Source organism: Lathamus discolor, chromosome W (genome assembly GCF_037157495.1).
Source record: "Lathamus discolor isolate bLatDis1 chromosome W, bLatDis1.hap1, whole genome shotgun sequence".
NCBI classification, from domain to species: domain Eukaryota; kingdom Metazoa; phylum Chordata; class Aves; order Psittaciformes; family Psittacidae; genus Lathamus; species Lathamus discolor.
Window position 1 is genome coordinate 26,076,229 of NC_088908.1, and position 13,938 is coordinate 26,090,166.

Below are 13,938 nucleotides of genomic sequence, written 5' to 3' on the forward strand. Positions count from 1 at the left end.
TGTTGAATTGTTGCCTGCTGATGACACTGCTGAACTCGTCTGGTCACTGCCGAGCTTGTCTAGTTTCATCAGAGTTCATTCTTTCTTTGAGTGATGATCAGAGGGAAGTCAGGGTCAGTTGATGGTGACCTGAGGACTTTTCCTCAGTCATGGCTTTTCCCATGACTTTATTCTCTGCTGATGGTCATGACAGCACATATCTTCTTTTCAAAGCCCAAAGTGGTGGAAATGGGCATCTAACTGATGGGCTATATAGGTGTTATATAGCATATAATTGAGTTCATTGGCTGTTTTCCCCCAAAATTAAATCCCCTTGAGGTACACATCAGACTTCCCTGTTTTCCTGCATTACCCACCAAGTATATCTGGGTCCCTGAGCAAAAGTGATCTCACGAGTGGGTTTGCCTTTACCTGAAGCAGGAATAACCCAGGCTGTCTTCCCCAATAAATTCTTCATATGCACCACAGGAAATTTATCCCCTTCTACAGTATGTAAAAGTACTGATTGGGCTGGGCCAGCCCTGTTGGCAGATCCCCTAGTGTTGACCAACCATGTAGCTTCTGGTAAATGTGTATCCCAATGTTTGAAAGTCCCACTGCCCATTGCTCTCAGTGTAGTTTTTAACAGCCCACTGTACCGTTTGATTTTCCCAGAGGCCAGTGCATGATAGGGGATGTGATATACCCACTTGACGCCTTGCTTTTTGGTCCAAGTGTGTATAAGGTTATTCCATAAATGAGTCCCATCGTCTGATTGAATTCTCTCTGGGGTGCCATGTCACCACAAGACTTGTTTCTCAAGGCCCAGGACAGTGTTCTGGGCAGTGTCATGGGGCACAGCATATGTTTCCAGCCATCCGGTGGTTGCTTCCACCATGGTCAGCACATGGCGCTTGCCTTGGTGGGTTGGTGGGACTGTGATATAGTCAGTCTGCCCAGGCCTCCCTCTATTTGTACTTCACCCATCATCCTGGACAATAGGGTCCATTGGTGCGGAAGATCAGCGGAAAGCACACTGATTAATGTAATCAGAAACTGACCTTTATTCACTTTAGAGCACTGCCTTTTATAGCTTCCAAGCTTGGTCATGCGCTTAAGCCTTGCAATGACTGGTTTCTACACATGATGCAAAGACAGCTGATTGGTTCCTTCTTCAGCATCCAGGAGCAACACTAGCTGATTGGTTCCTTCTTCAGCATCCGGGAGTTGTTTTCCTCCTGCAGAACTTCTGCATACGTGGCCACAACTTTGCCCAGTGAACTAGGCCGTCAATCCTTACTACAAACTCTAACCAGTGGCAAGAGTCCTGGATCGCTCACATGCCCATTGTTTGTTAAAGAGCCCTCAGCAAATCCCCCTTCTTTATTTTGAGCCATCCATACCCCTTTAATCATTCGTGATGCTACAGACATTAAGCAACTCCATACTATACTAATAATAACAACAAAGACTATAATGCTTAATAATATCATAATGCCTGATGTAAACAAATCTGCAAACCACCCAGTAATACCTAAATTTTGGAGCCAACCATCCAAACCATGATTGATCATTAATTTCTTCATGTTATCTTTTAATTGAGATAGTTGTTGATGAATTGAACTAGAATGGTCAGATAGATTCATACAACACATTCCTTCAAAATCTTCACAACCATGGCCCTGTGCTAAAAGTAAAAAATCAATGGCTGCATGATTTTGTAAAACTGCATGCCTAACACTGTCTAAATCTTCTAATAATTCTGATACGACATTAGATGTGATATTAATCTGCTTTGCAGTCCAGCAAGCTAAACATTCTATGTCTTTTAGTGCCCTCCCTGAACATTTTTTGGTACCCCTTGCCAAGCTCTATGTCCACAGATTAAAAAATATCCTTTAGGAAATTGTTTTGCCCAATTATTATTCCAAATAGAAAATTTACCACCTAGAGTCTCAGCACCTATTGCTCCATTACAATATCATTTTTTTCTATAATTTTTATAATCATAATTACTCGACATATTGGTCCATTGTGTCCAAATATATTTCTTAAAAAAGCTTACCCCTATAGGTGCCGATCCTCCAAAATAAAAACATGACGCATTGCCTGCTAAGGACCCCCAGAGATCTAACTCCTGAGGGTCCCAAGGCATTGTGGTGTTTAAGGCATTAATGATCATTGCTCCAACCATCCCTGTTGGATTCACTTCCCCATAACAGCAGGCTGGTTTGTTTTCTGGAACAGTACAATCATAAATTCTATGACGTGTCTGGTTAATGAAAGAGCCATTTAAAACCGTCCTGTTATTTATCCAATTGGTCCAGTCCGCCAGGCGCAGGTAAGGGTCGCCAATTAAACAGGTACGAAAAGGGTCCCCAGGAGTGGCCATGGAGAGACAGACGGATGACTGGTTCGTTTAGTTTGCCCAGGTGATCCACATGTTCTCTCGTGGTTCTATGGTATGTAATGCTTGACCTAAAGTCATAGCCATCATCCACCAACTTATAATTGAGGCTATTCTGAGGTTCTCTCGATGGGTGATTTCCAAGTTTTTACCCATTGCGCTGGAATCCAACGAGGGCCTTCTCCTGTAATCAAACACATATAGCCTCGACCAGTCATACAGACCGCAACTGGCCCCTTCCATTCTCCCGTTTTGAGATCTTTGTATTGAACAAAAATCCTTTTCCTTTTTTGTTAACCCTGATTTTAAGGCACTACTGTGAATTACCATGGGAGGTTCTTTTTCCTCCTTTCCATAGGAAAATAATGGTGTGTGGCTTTTACCAGGGTGCTGGGAGCCACTTGCTTGTGTCTCTGTTGAGCTCAGCTGAAGAAAAGAGGGGTTTGGTGGTAATTTGTGTGTTTGGGGGCTGTGAGGGGAAAGGAGGAGCATCCTCTTTGCCATGGAAGCAAACCCTGCTTAATTCACCTGCAGATGCACGGCATTGACCTGAAAACCCATCCCACGCTCCCTCCATCCTTCTCTACTCGTGCTTTTCCCTGGCAGATCTCACATTCAGCTTTAGGGTCAAGCTCTTTTTGATTCTTTCCCACTATTTCCATGAGTTCTGCATTTCAGTGCAGGATCTTCCCTTCACCTTGTAACATGCATCATAGGGGGCTCAACATAAAAAGGACATGGAACTGCTGGAACAAGTCCAGAGGAGGGCCACGAGGATGATCAGGGGACTGGAGCACCTCCCTTATGAAGACAGGCTGAGGAAGTTGGGGCTGATCAGCCTGGAGAAGAGAAGGCTGCGTGGGGACCTAATAGCAGCCTTCCAGTACCTGAAGGGGGCCTATAGGGATGCTGGGGAGGGACTCTTCGTCAGGGACTGTAGTGACAGGACAAGGGGTAACGGGTTAAAACTTAAACAGGGGAAGTTTAGATTGGATATAAGGAGGAAATTCTTTCCTGTTAGGGTGGTGAGACACTGGAATTGGTTGCCCAGGGAGGCTGTGAGTGCTCCATCCCTGGCGGTGTTCAAGACCAGGTTGGATGAAGCCTTGTGTGAGATGGTTTAGTGAGAGGTGTCCCTGTCCATGGCAAGGGGGTTGGAACTAGATGATCTTGAGGTCCTTTCCAACCCTAACTATTCTATGATTCTATGATTCTTCCCTTTCTCCTGCCAGGGGTAAATAATTTAACACATATAATGCTTTTGCCAAGCGTTCACTAGGTCCTACACCGCTCTCCCCCATTTTTTGTTTAAGTAACAGGTTTTTAAGGGACTGGTGAGCCCGCTCAACAATTGCTTGTCCAGTGGGTGAATTAGGGAGTCCGGTGAGATGTTTCACACCCCAAAGGGAGCAAAAGCGGTGAAACCTAGCAGAAACATAGGCTGGAGCATTGTCTGTTTTAAGAGATAGGAGTACACCTAAGACAGCAAAAGAGGCGTGAAGGTATTTCACAACATGGTGAGAAGTTTCTCCAGTTTTAGCGGTGGCCCAAATTGCCATGGAAGAGGTGTTGACCAAGACATGAACATACTTTTGGCGTCCAAATTCTGGAACATGAGTGACATCCGTTTGCCAAAGTTGTAGTGGTAAAATACCTCAAGGATTTACTCCAGCACCAAGGCCAAAGCCTGTGCGTTGACATGCAGGACAAGAGTTTACAATTTTACTTCAGTAAGATTAGTCTGATTTGAAGTCACTTGAATCTTTATAACATGTGTCATACCAGTGAACCCTACACACCATGTAACCGGTCGGAATAATGGGGATTTAACAAATGTGCCCAGTATACTTGTCCATTACCCATGGTCACACATAATAGAACAGATATTACAAAGATTTCTGTCATTGCCATTTCTTTGTTGTTGAGTTCTGGGGCTTTATACGTTTCGCTGGCAGCCAGTATGGTTCTGTCGATAGCTGTACACAGCCGTATCCTTGACCCCATGTCAGCAATAGCACTGATGAACCCGACAACAAAAAAATACATAGAACACCATCTGCCCTCATCACACACACACACATACACACACACATATGGGATCCCACAAGCACACTCCACACAACTACAGTATTTGAAACACAAAATCCAGACAATCATTACTCCCACTACACAGTCCCACGTACAGAACGTGGCACAAGGACCCTGTGAAGACTATCAGGAAACCAGCTCCAGGAAGCATCATCGCAGTGCGAGGTGGCAGGCTCAACCTTAGCGAGTGTCCCCGCAGAGCCTCTGCCTCCCCCACATTGCATGAGGCTTGGGTTTTTATACTGACCAAAATGCACACTCATTCCGACACAGGTGGCCAGCCTACATCGGATGAAGTGGCCAGCAATATCTATAAAGGTTTTCAAGCATCAGTCAATAGAATCATAAACATATTTGCCAACTTCTAGTACATGAGTATCACAGAGAGACTGTATGAAATGAGTTGTATATGGGGCCCCAAGTCTACGGTCCGCCACAGTCCGCCCAATACCCCTGATAAGAGCATACAAGAGACCTTCCCACCACAGGTCTTGATCCAGCACATACATCACAGGGAAAGCACACAATACATCTGCATCCCCCACCCATCTCGCTTCTCCCTCAACAGCTGCCCATTTATCATGAGGATCTGGGGGATATAAATCAGACTCCTTTTCCAGATCAATAGGCCCTTGGTCAAAAGGACCATCCAGGTCAGCATCAGAATTATCAGGCATCAGAACCTCAGGAGCAGCAACAACAGCAGTCCGATGAATATACACAGGCTCCTTCTCGGGGTCAATAGGGACTGGATCGAAGTATCATCTTCATCTCTGTCCTCAGTCTTCGTAGCCGGGGCGGCAACTGTTGGACATTCAGGGGGGTGGGGGGTGGGGGGTGGGGGTGGGGAATGGGTCCATTTTTGTTTTTTTCACTTCAGGAGCTGTTGATTGTGATGGTTGAAGGGGGTTTACGATTAAGGCTTGTACCAGCTCCGGTCCGGGCACTGATATCGGGGAAAATAGTTCATGTGAAACGGATTCTGACCCAGAGGAATTCGGTGAAACTGCAGCAAACGCAGACGCAGTGGCTGCCCTTTCACTTTCCATTTCTTCTGAAGTCTCTTTAATCAGTCGCCTCAAGGTAGCTAATTAATGAGCCTCCTTGTATCCCTTACCAATTTCTTCCCCTAAAGAGGATCCAATCTGGTCCCAGGTGTGTAGCTCAAAAGCTGCACCCACCCCCAAAATTAGTTCCCGGTCCTTAGCCCATTTTAAAAGGGCTTTTAAGGTACCATCATCATATGTTAGTCCTCTCTGAGAAAGGATATGTTGGAGGAGCTTTACTACTGCCGCCTCTTCTTTCGACAGTGAGACTCCCATCTCCTCACCGACCGCTCACCTGATCAGGGTGAGATTCCCTCTCTCATCACACTTCCTTTTCCATGTGGATACCTCAGAGTGCACTCTGCTTTTTCATTTGCCAGGACAGCAACCCCTTTGGTCGGCTTTTCCTCTCCCCTCCTATTCCAGCTGTCTTCTTCGCTCAGTCAAGCAACAGCAAGAGGGCCCCTGTTTGGGCACCATTTGCGGCAGATCAACGGACAGCATGCTGATTAATGTAATCAGCAACTGACCTTTATTCACTTCAGAGCACCGCCTTTTATAGCTTCCAAGCTTGGTCAGGCTCTTAAGCTTTACAATGATTGGTTTCTACACATGATGCAAAGACAGCTGATTGGTTCCTTCTTCAGCATCCGGGAGCAACACTATCTGATTGGTTCCTTCTTCAGCATCCGGGAGTTGTTTTCCTCCTGCAGAACTTCCACATACGTGGCCGCAGCTTTACCCTGAAGTAACCTGTGAACTAGGCCGTTAATCCTTACTACAAACTCTAACCAATGGCAAGAGTCCTGGATCGCTCACATGCCCATTGTTTGTTAAAGAGCCCTCAACACATTGGTATTTCCACCCCTCTATCACGAGCCCGTCTATATGTTGCATATCTGCCTTGATGGCCTGAGCTGTCATGAACCCATGGGGCTAAAAATAATTCTCCCTGTTGCTGACAATCTAAATCCATCTGAGCCACTTCAATCTTAGCAGCTTGATCCACCTGTGGATGGTTCTGGTGTTCCTCAGTGGCCCAACTCTTTGGTACATGAGCATCTACATGGTATACCTTCACCACAAGATTCTGCATCTGGGCAGCAATATAGTTCCACAGTGCAGTGGCCCAGACTGGTTTACCTCTGCGCTGCCAGTTGCTCTACTTCCATTGCTGCAACCACCCCCACAGGGCATTTGCCACCATCCATGAGTCAGTATAAAGTATTATAGAATCATAGAATCATAGAATAGTTAGGGTTGGAAAGGACCTCAAGACCATCTAGTTCCAACCCCCCTGCCATGGACAGGGACACCTCACACTAAACCATCCCACACAAGGCTTCATCCAACCTGGCCTTGAACACTGCCAGGGATGAAGCACTCACAACCTCTCTGGGCAACCGATTCCAGTGTCTCACCACCCTAACAGGAAAGAATTTCCTCCTTATATCCAATTTAAACTTCCCCTGTTTAAGTTTTAACCCGTTACCCCTTGTCCTGTCACTACAGTCCCAAAGAGTCCCTCCCCAGCATCCCTATAGGCCCCCTTCAGATACTGGAAGGCTGCTATTAGGTCCCCACGCAGCCTTCTCTTCTCCAGGCTGAACAGCCCCAACTTCCTCAGCCTGTCTTCATACGGGAGGTGCTGCAGTCCCCTGATCATCCTCATGGCCCTCCTCTGGACTTGTTCCAGCAGTTCCATGTCCTTTTTATGTTGAGGACACCAGAAGTGCACTCAATACTCCAGGTGAGGTCTCACAAGAGAAGAGTAGAGGGGCAGGATCACCTCCTTCGACCTGCTGGTCATGCTCCTTTTGATGCAGCCAAGGATACGGTTGGCTTTCTGGGCTGTGAGCGCACACTCCTGGCTCATGTTCGTTTTCTCATCGACTAGCACCCCCAAGTCCTTCTCTACAGGGCCGCTCTGAATCTCTTCTTTGCCCAGTCTGTAGCTGTGCCTGGGATTGCTCCGACCCAGATGTAGGACCTTGCACTTGTCCTGGTTGAACTTCATAAGGTTGGCATCAGCCCACCTCACAAGCGTGTCAAGGTCCCTCTGGATGGCATCCCTTCCCTCCAGCATATCAACTGGACCACACAGCTTGGTGTCATCGGCAAACTTGCTGAGGGCACACTCAATCCCACTGTCCATGTCAGCGATGAAGATGTTAAACAAGACCGGTCCCAACACCGATCCTTGAGGGACACTACTCGTTACCGGTCTCCAGCCAGACTTCGAGCCATTGACCACAACTCTTTGTGTGCGGCCATCCAGCCAGTTCTTTATCCACCAAGTGGTCCATCCATCAAATTGATATCTCTCCAATTTAGAGAGAAGGATGTTGTGTGGGACAGTGTCAAATGCTTTGCACAAGTCCAGGTAGATGACATCAACTGCTTTACCCTTGTCCATCAGTTCTGTAGCCCCATCATAGAAGGCCACCAAATTGGTCAGGCAGGATTTCCCCTTAGTGAAGCCATGCTGGCTGTCACCAAGCACCTTGTTGTTTTTCATGTGCCTTAGCATGCTGTCCAGGAGAATGTGCTCCAAGATTTTGCCAAGCACAGAGGTGAGACTGACTGGTCTGTAATTCCCTGGGTCTTTCATTTTCCCCTTCTTGAAAATGGGGGTTATATTTCCCTTTTTCCAGTCGTCGGGAACTTCACCTGACTGCCATGATTTTTCAAATACGATGGCCAGTGGCTTAGCAACTTCATTCGCCAGCTCCTTCAGGACCCACGGATGGATTCCATCAGGTCCCACGGACTTGTGCGCGTTCAGATTTTTAAGATGGTCTCGAACCAGATCCTCTCTTACAGCAGGCCCAAGGTCTTCATTCTCACAGTCCCTGCATCTACCTTCTAAGACCTGGGTGGTGCAGTCAGAGCCTTTGCCAGTGAAGACCGAGGCGAAGAAGTCATTCAGAACCTCAGCCTTCTCCAAATCCTGTGTAGCCAGTTCTCCCGAATGCTTCCTCAGGGGGCCTATGTTGTCCCTAGTCTGTTTTTTGTTTGCTACTCACCTGTAGAATCCCTTCCTGTTATCCTTAACATCCCTGGCCAAGTTTAATTCTAACTGGGCCTTAGCCTTCCTAACCTGGTCCCTAGCTTCCCGGACAACATCCCTGTACTCTACCCAGGCTGCCTGTCCTTGCTTCCACTTTTTATGAGCCTCTTTTTTCCTTTGAATTTTCCTCAGCAGCTCCTTATCCATCCAAGGAGGTCTCCTGGCCCTTCTGCTGCACTTCCTTCTAGTTGGGATGCAGCACTCCTGAGCTTGTAGCAGGGGATCCTTGAATATCAACCAAGAGTCTTGGGCCCCCCTGCCCTCCAGGGCTATATCCCATGGAATATTACTAAGCAGGCTCCTGAAGAGGCCAAAGTCTGCTCTTTTGAAGTCCAGGGCAGTGAGCTTGCTACATGCTCTTCTCACTGTCCTGGGGATCTCAAATTCGACCATCTCGTTATCGCTGCATCCAAGGCTGCCCTGGAGTACCACATTCTCAACAAGCCCTTCCTTGTTAGTGAGCACAAGGTCGAGCATGGCACCTCTCCTTGTCAGCTCCTCTATTACTTGCAGAAGGAAGTTGTCTTCCACACAATCGAGGAACCTCCTGGATTGCTTGTGCCGTGCAGTGCCATCGTTCCAACAGATGTCAGGGTGGTTGAAATCCCCCATGAGGACAAGGGCCTGGGAGTGTGAGGCTTTTCCTATCTGTCTTAACACATTACTAGCTGTGTCCCGAGATGAATCAAGATCTGTGCAAAGATCACAGTTTAGTTTGTTTTGAAGATAATGTGGGTTGTTTTGTTTTTTTCTTTAAATATTATTTTTCAGAATGACCATTCTTCCTCCAGCAGAGAAGCTGAAGGTCCTACTGGAGAAAATGAAAGATTTCCACATAAGGTTTCTTGAAAAATATGCATGAAACTACTGTGGCTTTTTCTCCTCATCCCCTCCACTTCAAGGTGAATGCAGAAAATGAACAAAAAAATGCTGAGAATGTGCTGTTCATCTAATTTAACTAAATTCAAAATAGGTAGAACCAATTTCCATTACTGCTATAACTTATTGGACTGTTAAATTTAATGTCTGGTATAGAAGATGTTGTTGCACCAACTTTTTTTTTTTTTTTAAGGGAAAGGGAAGAATGAGAAGAAAGAGTCAATAAAGGATTTTGTGCCTTGACTGGAAGCTATATTCATGAACTTTTGACTCAATAGGCTGGGGAAAGGAGTTGCTCTTTAAAAATACTACTTTTGTGTGGATTTTTTTGACAAAACAAATGCCAAGAGCAATTGTTTAGCTAGGAACATGTTTCCTATCTTATAATTCTACTAAACAAAAATTCAAAAGCCTACGTTATAGGTATTGTTTGTGATTTTGGTTTTGGTTTTTTTGGTGATGTTAAATATGAAGTGTTCTCCAAATCTGATTAAGGATGTAGGTACAGTTTGCTTATTAAAAAAAAATAAATAAATGTTTGACAGATGTGTACAGATACCTTTGAACTTCTGTTAAAAAAAATCCTGCCATAATATGACTGGAACATACAGAGGAGATCAGAGGAGTGAACATGGTGTCTCCTTGAACCCTATTTTTATGAAACCAAAACATGATGAGGATTATTAGCTTCTTGTTCATGCTGTTCAACACGCTATCTCAGCATAAGAGCACTGAACACTTCATTTCATAACAACTCCATGAGTCTCCTGTTAGCTCATATCTTATATATACATTGAACACCATTTGTTTGGAAGCACAAGAGATCCATTAGCTGGCCAAAATCCTGCTTGAATGGCAAGGACTAACAAATGTTCTTTAGCAGGAGAAAGGCTGGGGGTGCTTTGTAATGAATTAAAAGGTATTTAAAGGAAAATATCTTTATGCTTGGTGCAAGACAATAGTACAGCTCACTTAAATCTTCCACAGTCATACTGCTGGCTGATGACCCTGAGTGCTTATTAAAACCCAGTATTAAAAAAAAGCTCACCATCTAGGAGTACAGCTATATTACTCTACTAATCTATGCCAGTTTCCCTGCACAACAAAAGAAGGCTTCTGTTTCTCTAGAGTTGGAAGATGGACACCTTCTTCTAGCACTGATAAAGGACTGAAAGAAGATAGCTTCCAGTATTCAGCCATGAAAGGATTTGAATTTGTCAGGCCTTAGGCTCAGCATTTACAATGTTTAATCATTAAGAATGTCTCATTTAATCTAGCCATTATTTTTAAGTTATTATTTAGAAGTAAACCCATTTTTATGTCTACTAGCACTTTGTTAGGCTGCCTTTGTAGCTGGTTCAACTTCCTGTGCTGATCCAGGTTACTAAAGCCAAGGGCTAGAGAATCACCATAGGGATAAAGCTTGTGCCAATCTATTATGTGTGGAAGATGAGATGTTGCCAATAATTGTCCTTGGAACAGCAGCCACTGGTCTATGACATAGTATTAGCAGCTGGTGTACTTCTCACAGTTCTTTACTGAAGTCTGAGAAGACTTTAGTACTTCTCAGTCACCTACCAGTGGTTCCAGGTTCATAAATTAAAATGGCACACTGCTAGACAAAGCTACTATGGAGGCTTAGAGAACATCAACAACAAAAAATAATCCTTTTATCCATGTAGAAATGGACTTTTTGGAGGTCAGCAGACTGAGAACACTTATGTTGCTACTAGCTGTTGATAAATACAGCCTTTTATATGTTAGCACTCTCTACATCCTTAATATGCACTAATAAAACAAATTCAGAAAGCAAAACCATCCTAAGAGGTCAGAATATTGATGTAAAAATAAGGCAAACAGCGCATTCCTGTTCTAGGAATGTGTCCAAATCAGATCTGGCTTTGGACTCATAATGCAGTGTAGACTGAAGCTAAGATCTAACAACAGGAGTTAGAATATTTTTTTTTATATTTTTGTAACTGCAGCTATTTCATGGGGTAGTGTTTGTAATCTAATAAGTCAACAGATTTTATATTTGCCTTGCATTTGCACTTGATACTTCTGGAAAAAATTTAAAGGTTTACATGTTTCTAATAATTTACAGGTGTGAAAGGCTTTTTGTTTTAAGTTGGGACAGCAATTCTTACACTTTTAAATCAAAATATAATATCATCAACCATTTTTTTCCTAAACATCCTATTATGATGCCTTTTATTTTTCTGACATTATAAGGCTGTTCCTAATGCATCTTATATGGAAGGGTGGTGATTTCTATTATCCATCCACAATATTTGTATGTATTCAGATAAGGTTAATGTACATTTTTGTGGAACAATCCTGTAAATCTAAGAAAAGATGCTTATTTTCAATGTCTTTGAAATATTTCATTAGTAACAGACAATCCTTACTTTCAAATGCATGCTTCTAAGTTTGATTCTCCTACAGGTACTTCAGATGTACGAGACTTCCAAATAATAAAGCACATGTTAAAAAAAAAAAAAGAAAGTAATAGTTCTCCAATTCCTATGTCACTGAAGCCGCACTTGCTGGATTGCACTACTGTCGTGGTTTAAGCTCAGCCGGCAACCCGGAACTATGCAGCCACTCGCTTACTCTCCCTCCCTCCCCCTGCTCCTGGAGGGATGGGGAGGAGAATCGAAAGAATGTAACTCCCACGGGTTGAGATAAGAACAGTCCAGTAAGGTATAACACAAAACCACTATTCCTACCACTAATAATAATAATGATAAGGGAAATAACAAGGGAAGAGAATACAACCACTTACCACCCACTGGCCGATACCCAGCCTGACCAGAGCACTGATCTAGCCCTTATGGGTAACTGCCCCCAGTTTATATACTGGGCATGATGTGCTGTGGTATGGAATACCTCTTTGGCTAGTTTGGGTCAGGTGTCCTGTCTCCGCTTCCTCCCAGCTTCCCCTCCTCCCTGGCAGAGCATGAGATTCAGAAAGTCCTTGGTCAGAGTAAACATTACTGAGCAACAACTAAAAACCAGTGTTATCAGCATTGTTCCCAGGCTGAAAGTCAAAAACACAGAACTACACCAGCTACTAAGAAGGAGAAAAATGACTGCTACTGCTGAACCCAGGGCAACTATGAAGCATTAAACTTCATGTTCAAATAGTATTTACATATCCATATACTTGATCATTAATTTCTGCATCACTCCAATTTATGGACTTGAAATTTGTCAAACTTGTTACCAGAAAACTATTCTCTGTACACAGAGATGGTCTTAGGCATGATTTATGCTCATAATTAATTATATCTTTTTATGTAAGGAGTTGTAACCAGGAGCTAAGCAAGCCAGACTTCTCTCTTCATAGAGGGGATCAATCGGTCAGGTAAGGCTGATCAATTGTGGCCCGAAAGCTTTGGTGAGGGGTTGGTTTGGTATTATCAGTTGTTTCCTTCTAAAAAAACTTCTTACACAGCTTGTATGAGATTAAACTTGCAGAGCAACATAATGTTGTCTTTTTTGAAGTGATACCTCAGGTGACTTTAGTGGTGTTTGTTTGGTAATTCAAAAGGCAATTAAGTTTAGGGAAAGGGAAGCTAGTCCTGCTTCCCTATACATACATGCATATGCCAGCACCACTAAACAAAAAAGAAAACAAAGCAGGCTATTCTCTTATTTGTATTGAGTATTTGAATGTTTTCTGGAGCAGAAACATTTTCCTGTTTTTTGAGGGAGTAGGTTAATTGTTTTACAAACAAGAGCATCATGGTCTGATTTTAATTCATAATCTATATTATGAATTGTCAGTCAGATTTTATTACAGCTTTTTTTTGAGTGACATAGGATGTCCCTTGGTTGAAGGAACTGGGGGGTGGGGTGGGTGGGGGTGTTAGTCTGGAGAAGGCTCAGGGGGACCTTATCACTCTCTACAGCTATCTGAAAGGAGGTTGTAGTGAGGTGGGGATAGTCTCTTCTCCCAAGTAACAAGCAATAGGACAAGAAGTAATGGCCTCAAGCTGTGCTAGGGGAGGTTTAGACTGGATATTAGGAAAACTTTCTTCACAGAGAGTGTAATCAGGCATTGGAACAGGTTGCCCAGGGAAGTGTTTGGAAGTCCTTGGAAGTGTTCAAAAAATGTGTAGACAAGGCCCTCAGTGATATGGTTTAGTGGTGGCCTTAGCAGTGCTGTGGGAATGGTTGGACTTGATGATCTTAAAGGTCTTTTCCAACCTAGTTGATTTTATGATTCTATGAATCAGCACATCGCACTCTTCCTCAGCAACTTCGACCAGTAGTGTATGGTCGGGAATGGCGCTAAGGGCCTCGCGGCTGTCCCTGGTCTCTGACGGGCGTCAGCCCTCGTAGGTGATGAAGTGGGCACTGTGGCGGTACCGGTGGCGTCCGCATGTCTGCCCTTGCCTGGCCGGTGGGGGGAAAACAGTGGGTCCCGGCGAGGTGAGTCTCCGGGCCGGAGCAGGGCCAAGGCC

At 44.4% G+C, this 13,938-nt stretch overlaps 1 protein-coding gene across 3 annotated transcripts in view; it reads left to right on the top strand.

Annotated features, from left to right (window-relative positions):
- The window catches only part of LOC136004216 (alanine aminotransferase 2-like), a 74,038-nt gene extending 62,064 nt beyond the window's left edge, over nt 1–11,974 (top strand). The window contains exons 11-12 of one of the 3 annotated variants that reach the window (XM_065660511.1): nt 9,362–9,492; nt 9,663–11,974. In XM_065660511.1, the coding sequence (XP_065516583.1) occupies nt 9,362–9,452 (91 nt within the window). In that variant the 3' untranslated portion in view covers nt 9,453–9,492; nt 9,663–11,974. Of the gene's footprint in view, nt 1–9,361 lie in introns of all 3 variants that reach the window. The other 2 variants (XM_065660512.1, XM_065660510.1) reach the window with 2 other exon arrangements.
- The last annotated feature ends 1,964 nt before the right edge of the window (nt 11,975–13,938 follow it).